The 20,794-nt window shown below is 40.7% G+C and overlaps 2 protein-coding genes across 3 annotated transcripts; one reads left to right on the forward strand and one right to left on the reverse strand.

The window, feature by feature from the left end:
• Window positions 1-97: 97 nt before the first annotated feature.
• On the forward strand, window positions 98-20,783 carry LOC115769739 (sensory neuron membrane protein 2). Of its 2 annotated transcripts, XM_030714679.1 has the most exons (11): window positions 98-157; window positions 10,338-11,066; window positions 15,129-15,286; window positions 15,345-15,492; window positions 15,595-15,727; window positions 16,428-16,480; window positions 16,908-17,168; window positions 17,236-17,668; window positions 20,017-20,135; window positions 20,217-20,342; window positions 20,404-20,783. In XM_030714679.1, the coding sequence occupies exons 2-11, from the start codon at window positions 10,956-10,958 to the stop codon at window positions 20,587-20,589; spliced, it is 1,728 nt and encodes a 575-aa protein (XP_030570539.1). In that variant the 5' UTR covers window positions 98-157; window positions 10,338-10,955; the 3' UTR covers window positions 20,590-20,783. The 2 variants fall into 2 exon arrangements, with proteins under 2 accessions (XP_030570539.1, XP_030570540.1); XM_030714680.1 differs by lacking the exons at window positions 98-157; window positions 16,428-16,480 and having other exon boundaries at window positions 10,257-11,066; window positions 15,595-15,732.
• LOC115769740 (putative uncharacterized protein DDB_G0274435) lies at window positions 3,272-4,690 on the reverse strand. The gene has a single exon (XM_030714681.1). It carries the CDS (start codon window positions 4,471-4,473, stop codon window positions 3,700-3,702), a length of 774 nt encoding a protein of 257 aa, XP_030570541.1. The 5' UTR covers window positions 4,474-4,690; the 3' UTR covers window positions 3,272-3,699.
• Window positions 20,784-20,794: the final 11 nt, after the last annotated feature.

The following is a 20,794-nucleotide window of genomic DNA, read 5'->3' on the forward strand; positions in this document are numbered from 1 at the left end:
GCAAAATGCCAGTGGCAGCAGCAGCTCACCTCAGCAGCGACAACATCTGCAGAATTATCAGTTCTTTTCTCGATTTTATGTGGCTTTAACAACGCCGCCGTAAAATACATTAGTTCAGTGCGCTTATAAATTATTAACGAAAATCAGTTGCGAAAGTGTGAGTTGTGTGCAGCTAAAGAAAATGTTTTGTTTAAATATTAAAACCAATTAATTTGCGCGTTTTCCAATTAAAAACCAAAAAAAAAAACGCTGCATAATAAGCCGCTGTGCACAAAAATTTGATTTAAATTAATTTTATGCGGAACCCTGAAAGTATGCTACAGAAAATATTGTGAAGCCGCACAAATTACGTATACGTAATTACGCGTGCGTTCGCGTATACTTAATCAAATTCGTGTCAAACTAATTACAGCGAATCAATAAACTGCGCAGCGAATTTTAAACTGACGAAATAGAGAACTAGTAATGGGCGTGGCAAATCAATCAAAGCATTTAGACTGATGGACCCACAAACAAGCAGGGCATTGCACCAGTCGAAGGGGCACAGAGTTTGAAGGACGTAAGTCAAGACTCAAGCTGGCAAATTGGGTTCACCAATAAATTGCGGCCAAGCAGTCGCCAAGGTAGTCAACCACAAAAGGGCAACCTTTTTTTGTGTTATGGTGCAGGCGAACCCAGGAGCAGCGCGTCACAGGCTGCCACAGCTGCCACTGCAATGCGGTGCCATTGCCCAAGTTGAAGACGGGCCGGCACGGCCCAACTTAAACTGTAATTGGCCGTGCGGGCAAGCACCATCGCGCGCCTCTACACCACGTCTCCCCCCTTGTCTTCATTGAAGGAAAAGCGCAGCAAGGGCCGCAGCAACAACGTCAAGTAACCAGAGACACGACTAGAGCTAGCACGTACAAAGTTTCAGTTCTGTTTTGGGAAGACAAAAATCAAAAACAACTTTGTGGTAGTTGAAAGTGTTCAACTAGCAGATACTAAACGGGTATAGATTAAGGCTATTTACCCAAAATTGGAAAATGTACTACAAGGAAGTCAAGATTTTCAACTGTGAAGACAGCCACAAGAATATGCATACAACATTTGGGTCAGTTGGAGAGACAATCACAGCTAAGGCAACTTAATGTGCTAGCATACCCTCACTGTGCTCGCTTAATGCGTACAGGGTATAACAGAAGAAATACACTTCCTTTTGTCCATTCCGGTGCCCCCGCCACGCCCACAATGTGCTTGCACTTGTTTGCATACGAAAAGAAACAGGCTTTTATTTATAAGCCCAGCCCAGGGGGTTGCGGAAAGGGTGAGGGTGTGCCACATGCAAAATTAGTCTATTTTTGTGTTGTGCTATTGAACCCAATAGAAAGAAGCGAGCCGCTGAAATGGAAAGTGAATGTGGTGCAGGTGGCACAAATGTGGTGTGCGATGCGCTCTTTGATGCGCGCTGTCTGAAGGCTTGACAGGAGGTCGGAGGTCGGAGGTCGTGTCGCAGCGACGCTGTCACTGCAGCTCATTTGAAATTCCAAAAGAAATGCTGACGTCGGATCCTTGGTATGTCCAGGGCCAGGATAGTCGCAGCAGCAGCCGCAGCCGGAGTTTAGCTCATATGCATGCGAAGCGAGGCGAGCCGAAAGGACATGCCATTTGCTTGTCGTCGTCCTTTTGAGCAAAGGTCACAATTTTGTCTTCCATTACTTTGTTGCACTTGAAATTTTTGAGTTTGACGTTGGTAATTTCTTTAGAGTGTCGCGTGGCAAATTAATGCGAGTGTCAAGTTTTCGTTTATGGCATGAAGGACACGCCACATGTCCTTGTCTGCGCTCAAGGCCAAACGTATGCCATAAAATGCGCAAATCTTTAAGCTTAAAAAGATTAAAAAAAATAGTAAGATAAAAGAGCTGCAGTCGCATTCGTTACACATTCATTTATTAAATTTTCAAGTTAAATATGTATTCGATTTAGCTGAAGTTTTCCATATGATATGCCTTGCTTGATTTGTAGAGTGCTTAGAAGAGGATGATTTTCAAATGAACGCTAATCTATGCAATAATAATGGAGCCTGCCGGCTCTACAATAGATGTGAGTGTGTTTTTGCGATTAGAGTTCAACACTTTTTGCTACTTTGTCATGTTTTGGGAGAGAGCTCTTAAGTTAACTATATCGATTATGATTGACATCAAGTAACAATTAGCAGTAAATGGGCGCAGTCCACAAAGGATTTCAAATCGTATCGAAAATTCCCTTCCGAATGCGCCGAATATGTTTGTATGTAACTATAATACACATGTCGCGTACAGTTTATGTAAATCCATGTGTGTTGAATAACATTCATTCAAAGGATCGAACGAGCATATGTTATATATAACTATATATAGTACCGAGTATGATATATATCATGTTTGTAGTTCTAATTCATACTAAACTCTGAAAGTGCAAACAGCTACATTTATGTATTTTCTCTTTGTTGTTGTATATATATAAAATGTTACTATATTGTTTCTTTTTGTTTGTATCGTTTTAGTTTTTTTTTGGGTTTTTCCTTTTCAACATTTAGAATACATTAAGAACACGGAAATATTACGTTGGGCATAGATCAAATCAAAAACCATCTGTAAATTCTGCAATGTCTCAGTTTGGACTCGATCCCAACCAATTTCCATTTCAATGGGCAGCTACATATGGCACAAGGTCTCTCTAAATGTCCTTAGTGCTTCTTCTTCATCTTCTGCTTCTTCTTTTTGTTGTAACATGTTTCACTTTTCATAGCCTGAACCTGAACCCACTCTAACACTTGCCGACATTGTCGGTAGTTTCTGCAATTTTTGTTAGTTCTTCATTTGCTGAGCTATAAAAAAACTTTTTTGTTTTTACCCCGAAAAACCCCCCGAGAAACTTTTTCTGTATATATGTGTGTGTGTGTGCGAGCTGATTTAAGCTGAGTGTGTTTGTTGTTGTTGTTGTTTTCAATGTGCCTTAAATTTGCCCGATTTTTGTTTCGTTTTTTTTTTTCAAGTACAATATGTATAATATGTATATTATATAATATATAAGTATATAAATAGTTTTTTCTGTTTGTTTCACTTTTTAGGTATCAAAAAATTCGTATAAAAAACGTTTGCTTAACAAATTCTCGTTATTTTTGGTAAAAATCTGTGGCTTTAAAAATTGTTGTGTCGCGATTATTAAGAATTTCAAAAAACAATTTCGGTGTGTGTGTGTGTGTGTGTGTTTGGTTCAAACCGAAGTGTCTTCCTTTTTTTTGTTGTTGTGTTTTTATTTTGGCCTTTGTCCCTTAGCTGAAAAATAAAGCCGCAGCACGAATCCTTATGCAAATTCCTGTGCACTTTAAAACAATTTCAATGCTAATTGCTGTGTGCCCGTGTGTGCGTGTTTGTGTGTGTGTGTGTGTGTGAGTCGTGTGTGCCACGCCCCCTGCAATTGAGACGCCTAATAGGTAATGCGTCCCAGACGCGTTGCAGGCAACGTCGTTGGCTCCGAGCTAGGCAGCTCGCCGCAACGCTGCAGCCAACTCCAGGCCTGGCCGCAGAGCACACCGACTTTGGCCAACATTCAGAAGCAGTTGCTCCGACGCTTCGACGCCGACGTCGATGTCATCGAGCCGGATGCTGTTGTTGTTGCTGTTGTTGTTATTATTGTTGTTGTGGCTGTTGCTGCTGGCAGCAACGCGGCCGCGTTCTATGTCTTCTTGAGCTGCCCAACTGCCGCACGGCCGGCAGCTGGAGCATGGCTCGAGCATTTGGGTGCCCGTGTCTTCTTGACTAGAAAACAGGTGAGAAACTCTATGGGCGATGGCACCTTCTGCAGGCTCTCCTCGGAACTGGAGCCAGAATGATAGCACTCGGCACGCGCATTGCTGCACTTGCTCCGGCCACTGGCGCCAAGTCCATCCATCTCGAGGGCATGGCGATAGTAATTCTTGCAGCACTTCTTGGACAGATTATACATGCGCACAGTACGATCGATGTTCTCATCATCCTCCTCCTCGCCGGCCTTCAGATTAAGACCCAGCCCACCTACGCCCACATCATGTGAGTTCGACTTGACCATGTTGGCAGTGTGAGCTTGTTGTTGTTGTTGCTGCTGCTGTGGATGGGTTTGCTGCTGCTGGTGGTGATCTTTGTTGTGCTCCCTATGTTCCAGCTGCAATTCGTGCTGCAGGCTCTGCTGCTGCTGCTGCTGCTGCTCCGCCTCCTGTTCCTGGTCCTGCTCCTCCTCGAGATTGTTCTGCGAATCATCGTAGAACTTGTAGCTGCGAAAGCGCGCATGTCGTCCCTGCCAATCGGTGCGTCCAGTCCAGTCCGTGCTGGCCGGCAGCGATAGCTGTATAGTTGGCGTGCGATAATATTGACGATGCGGATGGAAGCCCAGACCAAAGTCATCTAGATACGATTGCGTATGGATGTTGTCCAGCTCGTCAGCAACGCTCAACAGGAATGGCAGCGTCGACATTGTCTCTGTGCAGATTGTGCGTCGTATTTTGATCAAAACTATGCCAGGGAATTAACCGAGAAATTCAAGAACTTTCAGTTCTCGATTTTCTAACTTATTTTCCTTTATGTTTTACTTGAGTTTAGTTTTGCACTGGCCTGGTTTGTTTTCACTTTTCAGGCGGCTGGCGTTGAAAATGTGTAGGTATCTCAGTATCTATGCTACGGCGGGGGCATATACACATACATAAACACATGCACATACATACAAATAACTGCACTTGTTTGCTTTTACTTGGCTTTGCTAAACTTCTGCACTCGGCCGAGGCACTGGCTCTGGCTCTGGCTCACTGGCGCTGGCTTCGCTCGCAGGCACCTGCACGGACTCGAAACTGAAACAGAACTGAAAACTGAATTCACGAAACGCAAATGCAATTTACCAGCGCTGCACGAAGTGCGATTATGTTGCTACAACAACATCATCATCATCATCATCAGCATGTAGGGAAACTCCTTCGGCACGCTCGCTCTCGCTCTCTATCCCTCCCTCTCTCTCTCACTCTCTCTATTGCACTCTCTCACATTCGGCGGCTGGTCACGCGCTCGCAAAATGCCGTTCACGAGCTTGACACGAAGTGCAGCGAAAAACCCAAATAAAAACAACCCCAACCCAAATCCTCCCTCTACACTCACATGCGCGCACACACACACACATTCAAATGCCGCACAAGCCAGTGCAGCTACTAGATTTGGGGCTACGCTTGGTTTATGTTTTGATTTTGCACGTACAACGCGGCGTATGCGTGTTATTATGGCGCATACGCCCGCATAGCGCGCGGTTTGGGGCTTGTTTTTGGATTGCCTTGAATACGCTGCTGGGATTTTCCGAGCGCGCTTTTCGCGCCTTATTGTCATTACTTTTATTTCAGCCTGCTCTTTTTTGTTGCTTCTAGCCATTTGGCCTCCAGCATTGCAGGCTGCACCGCGTCCCTGGGTTGTCTGCTTCGAAGGACAACGACTGCCATTGCAACTGTGTACAGCATCTGTGTACATGCGTGTGTGTGTGTGTGTGAGGCTGTGTGTCTGTGTGCGTTATCTTAATGCGCAGTAATTCATTTTATGGAATTATTGTGCAGGTAGCGTACGCTGACGTTAAGTGGAATTTGTTGGCAAATTCAATTGAATTCTGTTGCAGAGCCAACTGACGATTTATGCAGTCCACTGATTAGGCGAAATTGCGCAATTTGTCGACAAAGGCTTTAACTACGAACTGCAAGGCCTATAGAGATGTTGTGCAGCACCTGGCGCAGTCTTTAAGGCAACTTAAGAGCAGGTTCATAGGTAAGGAAATAAATAAATTTTATGTGCCCAAAGGAGCACTTTGCAACTTTTAAAGCCGTTGCAACTTCTATCAGCTTTTTGGGCAAGCTAAGTTTATTCTAAATCGGGTCTGCAAAGCCAAGAAAATGGAAACTGCTGAAATTTCAAAACAACTCTCTATCTTGGGGCTCGCCTGATGCTGATGCTGTTTTTTTCACATCCCTCAACTTCTTGGCTTAAAAGTTAGTTAACCACATAATTTCTGCACTTTAATAAAGCAACATAATTTTAAATTTACATATGCCCGTTGTACCCGAAAATATGGCAAGTCGTACATATTTTTATATACAATATGCGGGCTATATTCGATTGCTCACCAACATTTGCATCTATCAAATATGCTTAGATGAAGAGTTTGATTATTTATATAGTTTATTAAAGCTAAGAATAAAGTACAGCTCGAGACAGAAGCTTCTTCTTGCTCCAACTCTAAGTCATTTCCAGAAACCACTTTAATATTAATTGTTTTATCTGCCTGCGCTCAAAGTTCATTTGGATAGGCAATAACCTCGTCTTAGCCCACAGAGTGTCTACATTATTCATGGCCAACATCAGCTATACAAATCCGAAACAAATTCCAACCAATTGGCTCAGTTCAGGAGCAGTGCTCTGTGAGAGCTACTCTTATGGGGTCAAACGGCAATACACATTCAACGAGACGGGCCCGGCAATTATGCAGAATAGCTTTGCTGCAGGGCACACATCAGCCACAATAACAACAACAATCAGTAGGAAATGCGAAATGAAAAACTATAGCACACACACACACATAGAGAGAGACACACAGAAACACACATGAGCTGTCTGGCAGTTGGAGACACTTAAGCCTGCGGTGAGCGTCAGTCGTTTGTGCCACTTATTGAGAGCACTAGACGGGATGGAGAGACAGTCATAGGAGGCAGGATTAGAGACGGACATAAATCTTTTAGCACTCTATATGACACAGTTTTCGCCAGCAGGCAGCTGAGCGGGCTGCTCATCAATCGGACGTTCGCCCGCTTTGGCCACGACTGATGTCCATGCACCTTGGAGTGCCTGCCCCTAGACAATGACAGGCTGTTGATGGGCGGGCGAGCAGGGGCGGGGCAAATGTTCATGTTGTGACTGCCACAGGCTGCTGGCATTGTTCTATGAAGTGGCAGGCACACCCTGCAACAACCACACACACACACACAGAGTGAATACTCACCTACGAGAGACGGCGGCTCGTATTGCTCATACGCCGCGTTGGCCTCATTTGGGGCTCGCTACCTTTGGCTGTCGTTTAATCCATTTAATTGCATTTGCAGCTTTGTTGTATTCTATTTGGGGGCACGCACCCACCATCTAAGTTCATGACTTGAAATATTCATGGCAACTGCTAGCAAATTGCAGTTGCAAGCATAATACAATACACATTAGAAATGCATTCCGAATCGCGCATAAACAAAGTTACGCCTCCGATGTCCTTGTGCTAGTTGGCAGCACTTTGAGTCACCGAATAACTGACTGGCAGACTGACTGACTGATTGACTGATCGACCGACTGACTGACTGACAGACAGTTCGTATCAAATTATCTATAAATTGGAATTGCCGTCGCATGCCATCGATGAGAATATAGTACATGTTTGCATGGCGTGCCGCCTACTTATATTTGATTGTTTTTTATTATATTCCGGCCTGACAGCCCGACAGCCAGTCTCCTGTCGTGTGAAATTTCATACATCATTTTATCAAATTCCGCAGATTTCCACATTTTTCTTTTCTTGCAAGTCGTCCAGGACACATGCAATCAATTTGTGCAACACAAACTGTTTCTTTGCCTTCGGTATTTACACAAGATTTGAATTTAATTTGTAGGTCACACAAAAGGGGGACACACTGAGTGTGTGTATGTGTGTGTGCTAGTGTGTGTGTGTGTGTATTTGTGTGTGTGTTTGTATTAGTGAGGATATGCTGGTTGCTTCTGCTTGGTAGTCAAGTGGCAAGCAAGGCATAAAAAATGCAATAAATATTTAAATAACGATATCAGCGAGCTGCACGCAAATAAGAAACTGGGTTCAGGGCCCTTCAAAACTAGGCTAACTGTGGATAATGCTACAAAATAATTAACACAAAACACTCTCAAGTCTGCCAGAACGGGCGCCAGTGGGTGGCCGCATATAATGAGGGAACAGCTAAAGAGGGCACAAAAGAAAGCAAACTTTAAGAAAATTAAATGCCTGGAAATAAAATTTAACAATTAAATTCATATGCATAAAAAAAGGAAGAATAAATACACAATTAAAAATAAAAGTGTAACAGGTTTGCCAAATGAGCTTGTTAAATTTTATGAATTCATTTAAATTCTGATAAGAATATCAATAGTTTAGGGTCTTCGGGAATTCCACCCGCAAGTGTGGAAAATTCGCGAAAAATGTTCGTAAATTCCTTTTTTATTTACCAAACGGTCGACCTCAAACTGATTTCCAAAGATATTTGTGGAAGTTAAAATGCTGAAAAATATAATTCGAAGCTTAAATAAATGAAAGCCTATTTTTTTGGCATAGGGACTCTCACCAGGATGCTAATGGGCGGCTGCCGTGGATTTCAACTTTTGGTTCTATATTCGATTAGATTTTAGTTCATTTTCAAATGCTTAACGTAGGGTTCAAGATAGAAAATTGATTATAATATTCCAAAAGCGTGAACAGGATGAAAGCTTTATCTCAAATTTAATTAATTTGTAAGTATTTATGTACTCTTATAAGTTATGGCTTTCATGAATGGTATGTATAGTATGTTAACAAATAACTGTTTTGATGTGGGCGTGGCACGTATATCACTGTATACATTTGTATTGGCTGTTAACTCAGAAACAAGAACAAATATGACACAACAAATTAAATATAATGTTATGATATGCATAACATGCATGTTGATAATGTGCGCCACACCCCACCCCACGCACCCCACACACCCCACCCCACACACTGTCCAAACTATTCATTTGTCATGTTATTCATTTCGTTTCGCTTCACATTTACTGTTCGCATCTCCCGTTGGTTTAAGTTTAATTAGCGCTGCGTTTTGCTGTTGTTTAATATTTAAAGCCTTACATTTTTGCACAACAACTATGGCAACAACAACACAAGCGCAAACGAAAAGCAATTTATATTAACAACAACAACTGTAAATTCACAACAACATGATAGCAACAACAACAATCGTGTCAAGTTCAACAAAAGCTTCGCCCGCTTGTTGTTGTTGTAAATTTATTATATACAAAATTCATGGCACGCACAAAACCAAAAAAAAACCTGTTAATGCGTTTGGTATTTATTTTTTTCTTGGGGCTCTCGCCAAGTGCACCCACGCGGCGGTTAAAGAGAGAGAGAGAGAGGAGCGCAAGAGCGTAAGCGGGCCAAAGAAAAAAAAACGTGAGTTGGCAGCACCTTAAATGGAGTTGGCTCTTGTGCAGGTCAGTTCAGGCAGAGGCAGCGGCAGAGGCAGAGGCAGAGAATGTTGATGAGCTGACCTTAAAACTAAGCGCAAGATAGGATAAACATTTAATTGTTAAGCTTAAATATGAAAGTATTTATTTTGTTAAATCACGCTCTTCGAGCCTTGCTTAACTCTATGCTAATAAAGGCAATTATAAACTAAACTTCAAAGCTTAAATATGCATAAAAATGAATATACAAAAAAATAGTTGCACTAATTTGCTAATGGGCCGCCCATAATTTTTATAACCAAATTACACAAAAACAACGTCTTGCTCATCAGCAGCCACAACAACAACTCGACAACTCGACAACAACTTGCAGCATCATTAAAGACCCGGGACTCAGGTCAGTTAGCCCTCGCGACAAGCTCTTCGAGCTGTCAATGCGTCGCTCGTTCTCTTTTTTTCTTTCCCTCTCTCTCTCTCTCGGCACATAAATATACGTATAGGGCGACTACCTATGCAGACTGATCGCTGGCGGAGGGCGGGCAGGCCGAGGGGCATGGCTGACGGCTCACAAGCTCAGCGTCGCAGTGGACGCCGCTACGCTCAGAGCTTGTCTTGAACTTTGGCAGTCGTTTACGGTTGTTCCATGCGGCGCGTTGGTAGCGCGCTACGATCTACGAGTCCGAATTATCGAAATACCCGGTCATTAACGGCAAAACAATTCAATTACAAAGTGAAAATCGTATTTGCCCAGTCTCAGTTCTCAATTCTCAATCCACAATTCTCAACGCTCGACCTCATACATTCGCGTGCGCCCGTTAAATAAATGTGCGGCGATTTTATCGCAGCCTTTGGCACGGCAGAGCGCCCGAACCGCAAACACCCTGTTACTTTCCTGGCACCAGATACAATCTGAACTTCACAAATGTTACTTTTGCTTTGCGAGCGTGTATGTGTGTGTGTATGAACAAATAAATATGTGCCGCTATTATCCTGTGCTGTCAGTTTGTGGATGAGCTTCGGCGCGTCAAAGTGTTGACCCAAATAAATTAGCCAAAAAAATTATCAAAAAATTATTTTCAAAATTATTTAAAGCACAAAAATAAGCTCTCACCTAACAAGCGACGAGGCGCAGAAACTAGTTTTTTTGCTACTTTTACTACGACAAAAGATACAACAAAAATAAAAAGCAGCAAAAAATAAAAGACATTATAAATTACAATACTTCTCATATATGTATGGGTACATATAAAGCACACACCGAGAGGAAAAGCAAAGCAAACAGAAAAACTAAACCAAACCAAACCAAAACTAACCCAACGCATCGCGGAGCAGCGCATTCAACAACTTGTTTATTTCAAAATAAAGGTGTATATATAACAATAAGGCAAAACCTGAAAGCGCGTATATATCTTATAAATAGTGCGCTTTGTTTCGGCACCCGACGCTGGCGACCATCAACAGCCACCACAACAACAACAACAACAGCAACAACAAGTGGCAGCTGCTGTCTTGGCGTAGGTCAGGCAACTGCGAGAGTCCAATCCAATACATAAATCTCTTAAACTATGCTCTGATTGAGCTGCCGGCAAGAGACGTTCATTAAACAGCTGTCGCTAGCCCTAACCTCCCCTCACTCCCGGCTAATCAGTTGGCCCATGGTGCCGGCTGCTCTCTGCTCTTAGATTGGTGATAGATTATTGGAACTGCAATATGCTGCACTGGTCATTGATTGTCAGCGCCCTGGGCGTCATCGTTGCCGTGCTGGGAGCCTACTGCGGCTGGTCGCTGTTCCCCATCATGATACACAAAAAGGTCGAACAGGTGAGTCACAACAAATACGCCCCAACAACTAGCCGCGCTCAGTTTGAATACTTGTTAGAACCTGAACAGGGCAATAATTGTTAAAGGTTCTTAAAGATATATATCTGTGTATCTTCAAGCTACATATCTGTGTACCTTAAATATACATATCTGTGTATCTTTAAGATACATATTTGTGTATCTTCAAGATACATATCTGTGTGTATCTTTAATATACATATCTGTGTATCTTTAAGTACTTATGTATCTGCTAATTTCGAGCTTTGCTGATTCAGCGCCTCGCTATGTTTTCTCGAATATTCACAGCTTTAAGCCGCAATTTCTCTTGGCAAAAAAACAGACAAAGCAACTGACTCTTTGGAATTAGACATTCAAATATGTTTATTTACTGGCTATACCCTAACGTTGGTTAGTGGAATTTGGGAGAGTTTTGACTTATGCATTGAAGTCAATATTGTTATCGTATAGCTATGCGAAAGTATTTTCGAAAAGGGCTCAACCAAATTGTCGATTCGTTTCAAGCAGCCGGTTTTTGGTTCGTTTCAAGAAGCTGGTTTTTGGTTTAAGCCTTGATTTTGTATGTACTTTCAAATTTTTAATGAAACATTTCAATTGTTAATTTACGATTCCCCGTTGTACTCAAAATATGGTTGGCCAAACGCAATGTTTGGGTTGTCTCTTATATAATTTTTGGTTTGATTTGGAGTTATATTCTAAGCCCGCCAGTTTGGTGCAAGCCCAGCTTTCAGTCTTGCATGCGTTGAATTGTTAGGGTTTTGTTCTTCAGTATCCAACATCTACAATTTTTCGACATTTTGTGTATTCTAATAAGCAAATACTTGAGCTAACAAGCCCAGGCTTAATTTTGAGAATTTCTCAAAAGTTCTCTATTGTTAGTTTACCTAACGTTTGCTTGGCAGTTGTGATTAATTTGTATTGCGCACAGCTAAAATAAACTTTATACATTATAGAAACGGCAAAAGTCACAGGATTTGTTCGGAATAGAAGTTAGCAACTGGGAAAGATGCACATTATTATATTTAAAATGTTGCATAGGGTAGTAACATTTCTTATGCCCTTGTAAAGGACATTAAAGAAGGCCAAATGTCCACAAGGATATAAAACATTCGTCATGCTGAAGATGGCCCTTCTTCTATTTCTTATTCTTTCTGATCATCATTTTGAGATCTTATATAACCTATTGCATAACATTCACCAAGTCGTAGAAGCATTTGACTAAAGTTGAGTCCATCAAAGAGATTTTTGCAACATGCTTCAAAAATAACTGTCAAACTCGCGTCCGCTCCACAAAATCCATTAAAATTCTTAGTCAAATTTGACTTCGTGTGAATGAGCTTCAGAATGCTTAAAGTTTTTGTCATTTAATGCACTTTAAACATGCCGGTTGTCGGTGTCAAAGCTGACCTTCAAAAGAACATGAAGCTATTACATTTAAAAGGCAGCCACAACTCATTATTATAGCCCACAGACAGTTGCAAAACATCGCACCGATCTACATAGTTACGACAGCGCTTCATTATCGCCACGAATGACGCTGCAGAACATGCCACATTCGATAGAGGAAAAGCCGTTAACGAGTGCAGCGTGTGGGCCCATCAAATTGCTGGCCAAAACAGACCAGATACCATCTATATGTAACTATATACTTAAATGCAACTATCAGATGTATTCGATGTCTGACAATTGCACTCAGCCCGCACGCTAAACACGAATTCAGGTTTTAATAATGGGTACCCATCCCTGGTGTATGAAAGTTGGATTGTCTAACCCATAGAGTTACATGCTAGTTAAGTATACAGAGAGAGAAATAATTAAGAATTTTGTACTTGAATCAATTAGAAATGGTCAAAAAGTAAGACCGTTAATACTTGATTTAAGTATGATATTCTTATTTTAAGTATGACTTTTTAAGTATGAAAATACTTGAATTAAGCTTTGTTTGTTCCGTTTTTGAGCCTTATTAGGGTAAATTTAAGAACGAATTAGTATTTCATCAACTTTTATTCTTGACTTCTTAAAGCTTGAATTACTTGATTCAAGATATACTTATACTAAGACCTTTAAGAGCTTATCTGAAATGAAGTACGAATTATAATTAACTCAAGAACTTTTAGCTCTATTCTCTATACAATCATGTACGAAAAGTATTGAGAAGAGCCTGCCTTTTTCTCTCTGTGTAGTTTGGGGCTATATTTGTACCTATAATAGAAACAATTACAAATGTTTTCATGTTTTAACACCCGAATTCTAGGCCCAAACCGTCGTCTATATTTTTATGACTTAATACTTAAAGTGTGACATCTTCTTTGGATTCTCAAGGCATCTGCTTGGGCACTGACTCATTGCCAGATCTGAGGCTGTTTATTGTAATTAGAATGTGCCGCAGCGCTTTTTAATTGCCCTGCCCTGGCCCTGCCCATGGTGGCCACAAGTCGCATTAATTGCGCTTTTAGGGTTGTCATGCGTTGTGTTTTTTTCGAGTTGAAAACCTTGCCGGCTAGCGCCCATGGGTAAGGTCAACTTATGTTTTGTGTGTTTTATGGCCCATTGTACGCGGTTCCGTGTGCCGCATATCTTTCAGTTGCAATCTAGAATGGCCAAAAAAGTCAAGTTAATGTTAAAGGTTGCCGCCAACCAAATGTGTCGCCTTCAAGTTGAAGGCAGCCTTTAGGCCATTTCTATTTGTAATTCAAAATGCAAATAAAAAAACATAAAAATAAAAAACCAATTGAAATTCAAAGCAATTGATGGCCAAACGATTGTGCAATTGGGCCAACAGCAGGCAACAGCAATGCCAAGCGATTAACACGTCAGTTTTCTAGAAAGTTAACGCACATAAATATTACGCATACGCCGCATTGACCCCAGCGACTGAGCACATTCTGTCCAGCTGAACCCATGAACCCGCTGAACCCGCTGAGACGCGCTTGATCTCAGCATTTGCATACGAAAAGGTTTGTTTTTTTTTTTTTATTTCAGTCACGTTTTGGCGCTTGCTTTGACTTTGATTTGCCGTTGTTGTTGTTGTTGTAGTCAAATTGTTAAAATTGGTCAATTTCGCAATAATTATTTTGTTTAAATTTTTGTTTTGCTTATTTTTTGTTTTTTATTATTATTATCTTGTTTGGCTGCTGATTGAATTTTGGGCCAGTGTCAATGCGTCGCTGCGATTGGTTGTTGCTGTTGTTGCTGTGTCTGGTCTTCGGCTCTCTTCTCTTCGCTCAGCAGCTCTTAAGGTTAATCAAACGTTTTGTATGCTCTTCTCATATGCCGACTGCGCAGTCGCCGCGTCGCCGGCTGCGCTGTGCATTTGTGTGTGCGTGTACGTGTGTGCATTGACCTTGAAATCGTTGTGGTTATTTTTATGGTTTTCGAAGATCTTTTGACAATTCCTCAATTGTATCATGTACTTGGCAATAGTATATATACCATGTACGAGGCACTATAAAATTATATTGCTGGTCATGTTTTTCGGCTTTTCAGTCTTTTAGTTTTGCCAATTTTGATCATGTATTTACCTTAACAGGCGGGAATCGTAAATATTTGTGAAGGCGCCCACTTTTTAGTTTTTCAGTGTTAATTTGTTCACAGGGTCACAAGTTGACATACAAATTGCCGCGAAATATTGGCAGTTAGGCATTTTTTGAGGCGCCTTAAATATCGTCTCGATTAATCGAATAAACAAAATTGTTTTTCTGTTAGGCATTGCGGTCATTGCACTCTGATAAAAAATTCAAATGTAAATGCGTCTTAAAAAATCGAAAAGAATGTTTATACGCCAATTAAAAAAATAATTAACAAAACGAAATGCAATGCCTTGTTGACATAGCATTTGTTTTCAGTTAAATATAATGAGAGAGAGAGAAAAAAACTGGTTCGTGTCGATGACGTTGATCCGATTCTTATGGCCAGTAATTCATCATTTCGATCATAATTTGGCGGCTAAGTCGACAGGCGATAAATTGTGAAATCAGCTTCTTGAAGCTGATAAATATGAAATGTAATTATAATATCATATTTCATCTCATTTCGCACCTTTAGAGCGTTATCATAGCCGATGGCTCGGAGCAGTACAAACGCTTTGTGAACCTACCCCAACCGCTGAACTTCAAGGTATATATATTCAATGTCACGAATCCCGATATGATACAGAATGGCGCCATACCCATTGTCGAGGAAATCGGGCCATATGTCTACAGGTAAGTTAAGTGTGCTGTACCCACAATTTCTTGGCTAAATGAGTAACTATTTGCACAGACAATATCGCCAGAAGAAGGTCAAGCATTTCTCGCGAGACGGCTCGAAGATCACCTACGTGCAGAACGTGCACTTTGACTTCGACGAGGATGCCTCGGCTCCCTATACCCAAAGTGATCGCATTGTGGCTCTCAATATGCACATGAATGTAAGTATGAATAAAGTTGGAATTATTATCTGCTATGATACGAAAGATAATTGAGTATTATGCATTGTGATCGCATTGTTAATCTTCTGACACATCTTACAGGCCTTTTTGCAAGTATTCGAAAGAGAAATCACAGATATCTTACAGGGTTTTGCGAATAGATTGAACTCGCGATTGAATCGCACGCCCGGCGTCCGAGTTCTAAAGCGTCTGATGGAGCGCATACGAGGGAAACGTAAAGTAATTTTATTCACTACTAATTCTATAAAGCCAAGCATAAATACAAATATATATATCTATATATTCAAAATGGTAAAGGAGTGGAATGATGGACAAGCCATTTAGACCTGCCCAAGCATGTTGTTTATGGGCATAGGTCAATGTTGTTGGTCTGGCTTGGATTTATTTGGTATTTGGTTTGGGTTTCGGGTTGATTGAGTCAACTAATTAAACATTGACCCAAATGGTTGCTAGCCTTTATGAGCTTAAGTGATGTACACTTCTATATAAGTATGGTTAGTCAATTGGTAATGGATACATTTGCAGATACAATCTACGCATGCTTTTAATTTAACTATTGTTTTGGGCCTTACTTTGTTCTTACGCCCGATGATGGTCAGCCGATATGGCTGTATCGATTTCAAAGCTTTTATAGTTATTAATTATGATTTCACCCCAGACATGCGTAAAGCAATTAAGCCTTTAATCTGATTAATTGGAGCTGCTACAGCTTGAATTAAGAGTTTGAGTTAGGTCGGTAACAAATAAAATGTGCCGAGTATATTAATTATTGCTTAACCAGCTTTATAAGTATTGAGATAGTACGTTTATACTAACAAACCTTGGCTTTTAAGCCGCGAGTTAGAACTGGCGGCTTAAAGGTCACCGGCTGTTTATGGTAACTAATGTACTTATATTAACTATAACTATTATAGCGCCCTTTAGCTGGGTTAACGGCATCTTAGTCAGCCTTATTGAAGATGTCAAAGTAAGTTGAACTATCTTGTCAGTTGTATCTACATATGTGCATGCTTTTGATAATTACAATTTTGCTCATTAAACTCAAGTACGCTAGCACACAAAGCATATTGATTGGCATGAACCTTGGTTCAAATTCTACTCACAATTGTAAATATATTTTGATAAATTGAAATTTAAGTTCAAATTGCCTAGGCTGTCAGTCAACTACATTTACAATTATTTAAAGCAATTAATTACAGTACATATAAGTTTTTAACTGCCTACTAATTTGGTGAACGCTTCGTTTAACACAAGCTCTAAGGCTAACCGACACGCCCCTCTATGCGCCGCCTACCCTACCTGCTATGCTAATGCTTGCCTGGTTTCTGTTCCCGAACTCCCCAATTCCCGTACTGACTTACCCAAAAATGTCCTTGATTCTGCTCTCATTACAGTCTGTGCTGCAGATTAGCGAGAATGATCCGGGTCTGGCCCTGCTGCTGGTCCATCTGAATGCCAATCTGAAGGCCGTCTTCAACGATCCTCGCTCCATGTTCGTGCACACCTCGGTGCGCGAGTACCTGTTCGATGGGGTGCGCTTCTGCATCAATCCCCAGGGCATCGCCAAGGCGATTTGCAACCAGATCAAGGAGAGCGGCTCCAAGACCATACGCGAGCAAAGCGATGGCAGCTTGGCCTTCTCCTTCTTTGGACACGTGAGTAACCCATTAACAAGCCAGAATATTTCCACTCACATGCCTCAATCTTTTCTTTGTCTTTCAGAAAAACGGCTCCGGTCACGAGGTGTACGAGGTGCACACGGGCAAGGGCGATGCCACAAAGGTGCTGGAGATCCAGAAACTCGACGACTCACACAATCTACAGGTGTGGCTCAATGGCAGCACCGAGGGCGAAACTTCTGTCTGTAACCAGATCAACGGCACCGACGCCTCCTCGTATCCCCCATTTCGCCAGCGCGGCGACTCCATGTACATATTCAGCGCTGACATTTGTCGCTCGGTGCAGCTCTTCTATCAGTCGGACATACAGTATCAAGGCATACCTGGCTTCAGGTACTCAATCGGCGAGAACTTCATCAACGACATCGGGCCCGAACACGACAACGAATGCTTCTGCGTGGACAAGCTGGCGAATGTGATCAAGCGCAAAAATGGATGTCTCTATGCGGGTGCTCTGGATCTGACCACCTGTTTGGGTGAGTGAAAGCTTGAGATGATTTATGGCTAATGTCCTTTTTAGACTTTTATCTATCATGGTCTGTTCTCTAAATTGATTCTATATCTAAGCCTTCTCCCTTATCTAGTAAAGGGCTTGTTAAGGTTTACGCCAAATTCTTGCTGAAATCGCAACATTTCCTACGTAAAAACTTCTCAAATTCCTGAAAAATTACCTTTCAAAACTTTTAACTGTGATAAATATGTCAAAACTAAGCATCTTTTGAATTAAGTTATTTACGGAAACGAATTTTCTTCTAGATTAAATCTCTTGCTCAATTTAGTAAAAGATGTAAACAAAAACATAGCTACTAACCGTTTAATAGTTGTGTTTAAGGTTTCGCTTAAATGTTTAATTAATGCACATTAATCCGACCCCATGCGTAGACTTCTGTATTCATTTTGCTATCGGTTATGATTATATAAATCCGATTTAATTTAATTGACACCTTATTTATGTTTATAAAGTGAACATTTGACAGCTCTTTAAGGTATTTTATTTGTTATGCTAACGACCGCCAGGGCCATTAATATGGGCATTAATTAGACTCCCCCAACGAGGTGGTAGAAACCAGTTGACACAGCAAACTGTTCAATTGGCCATATTAATACTTAGCTAGCCGCGTTTGTCACAGCCAAAATTAAACAACAGATATCGACTTTCAGTATCGCAGACACTGGCAATAAAATATGTATAACGTTCAGGATTCCAATAAAATAATATATGCAAAAGCAATTCCAGAAAATCCGGAAATGCTTGGCATGATTATTTACGCCACGACCAAAAAATTAACGTGTTTGTTTAGCTCTTGATATCATATTATGTTTCATATGCAAATCTTTGAATAATTTAAACTATTTGTAGAATCCCCTCCCCCCCCTCCCTACACCTTTACGCGACATGCGTTTAGTTGCAGAAATGTTATAGTGCTAAATCAATGTTGTCTTCTAGGGTTTCGGTTTCTACAGCAAATGCAAATTTGAACAAGCTCTTCATTTAATGCCAATAGAAATCTTATGTATGCTAATCGGAGGCTCACAAACGCACAGCCCATCAATTTAAATTATGCGCTCGACAAAAATAATATAATTTCATACAGCAAATTCCTTTCAAGCATCTTTAGTGGCAATTTAAAGTTTTTTTTTCTAAGGAACTCAAACAAATTGCAGCTTCATTAGGAAGAGTTGTATGTGGGCCGTGGCAGAATTTGATCTTTATTTGTATACTCTTTATGAGGGTCTTAGAAACTGACTGAAGACTTGAATACTAGATCTACAGTCTCAAAAACTTCATTGTAATAATTTACGAATTTCTACTTTTGTCAGATGTACACATTATATACACATTTATTCTCCACAGCTCAAATGTGGTACATTAATCTGTTAATTATTTCCAACCTGTAAACCAACAAAGTTATGTCTTGAAATTCCGATTAGCAATTTTAGTTACCCCGCGGTGCCAGGCAAAATGTTAGTTCAGGCTTCAATTTCTACATCTTGTTCAAATATCAGATAACTATAGCAGAAAGCTAACTATCAAAGAAGAGTATACGAAGTTCAATGTTTCTTTTCTGGCTGCTGATATTCTATAGTTGCGTCGTTTATTGACCCATTCCCATTCCCATTCGCATTCGCATTTATTGTTAATTTCTTAATTAACACTTCCAGACAAGCAATTGCATGGGGGAATAAAAAGGAGAAGCAGCAGCAAGCGTAGATAATTTGTATTGCGCATTTGAAATGAAAAGTGTTGACGGCTGCTTTTATGGCTTCTGAAGTGCTCATCGGCTCATTATGATCTACTCGAGAGCCGCTCTACAAATTGAAGCATTAAATTCCATATGATTTTTATTATTTTATTATTTCTCATTTTGTTTGGGTGTTTGTTTGCCCGCCGCACGTTTCAGACTTGAGATTCTTGCCGCATTTTAATTGGCAAAACGTGAGTAAACAGTTTCCATAATGATCAGCAATTGGAAATATTTGTCTTTGATATTTGCTATGCCCACCAAATGAGGAAATTCTCGCAACAAATTGGTCCAGTGCTAATACTAAATAAATAAATATTAAATAAATAAACGCAGACATAACTTCCGTGCTAAAGAATTTTATTGTTAAAAGGCATTGCCGAGTCGGCCTACAGATCCATTGAACTTTACCTGTTAAGTAAAATTAAGGTGATTCGAATATATTTTTTATGACTAGCTGGTCGAATAATCCTGTTTTGTTTTGTAAACAATATTTAACAACTGCATTGGCATTTTAATTATAATATCATGCAAATCTTAAAACCATATAACACTTATGAATGCAATTATTTTCATCGCAGATGCGCCCGTCATCTTGACGCTGCCTCATATGCTGGGCGCCTCGAATGAGTACAGGAAAATGATACGAGGTCTCAAGCCAGATGCCAAGAAACACCAGACCTTTGTCGACGTGCAAACGGTGAGCGAGATCCTTGACACAAATATAAGTTTTTATATAAAATTACGTTAATGTCTTAAATATTGAATTATAATGTTGTAGTTGACGGGCACGCCGCTGCAGGGTGGCAAGAGGGTGCAGTTCAATATGTTTCTGAAGAGTATAAATCGCATTACCATCACGGAGAATCTGACGACGGTGCTGATGCCCGCTATTTGGGTGGAGGAGGTCAGTAAAAAGTACTCTTTCACACATTCGTCGAGCATACCCTACAGCTAACTTCTTACAGGGCATACAACTTAATGGTGAGATGGTGAACTTTTTCAAAAAGAAACTCATCAACACGCTCAAAACGCTGGACATAGTCCACTGGGCGGGCCTCTGCGGCGGCATGGGCGTGGCAATTCTCAGCCTCCTCTACTACACCTATCAACGGGGGCGGGCCGCGAAGGCGCCCGTCAAGCAGGTGGGCTGAGGCAGGATGTAAAATGATGGTATTTTATTATTATTGAAAAGAGAGAAAAATCGTACTATTATTATTACTACTATTATATTATAATATGGATGTAACAACACTCGACACGAATTGTTCACGAATTTTTGTATATAATTTATTGTTTAAATGTGATTTTATTATATTGTGATTTAGCGCGTACTAAAAACTATGTTTAAACTAAAAA

The sequence above is a fragment of the Drosophila novamexicana genome, unplaced genomic scaffold (assembly GCF_003285875.2).
Source record: "Drosophila novamexicana strain 15010-1031.04,08,12 unplaced genomic scaffold, DnovRS2.1 tig00004554-arrow-pilon, whole genome shotgun sequence".
Classification (NCBI taxonomy): Eukaryota; Metazoa; Arthropoda; class Insecta; order Diptera; family Drosophilidae; genus Drosophila; species Drosophila novamexicana.

Coding starts and splice junctions, on each gene's coding strand:
- LOC115769740 (XM_030714681.1), bottom strand. CDS start 4,473: ATGTCGACGCTGCCATTCCTGTTGAGCGTTGCTGACGAGCTGGACAAC.
- LOC115769739 (XM_030714679.1), top strand. CDS start 10,956: ATGCTGCACTGGTCATTGATTGTCAGCGCCCTGGGCGTCATCGTTGCC. Junction 17,169..17,235: donor CCTTCTCCTTCTTTGGACAC/GTGAGTAACCCA, acceptor TTTGTCTTTCAG/AAAAACGGCTCCGGTCACGA. Junction 20,136..20,216: donor CCTTTGTCGACGTGCAAACG/GTGAGCGAGATC, acceptor ATAATGTTGTAG/TTGACGGGCACGCCGCTGCA.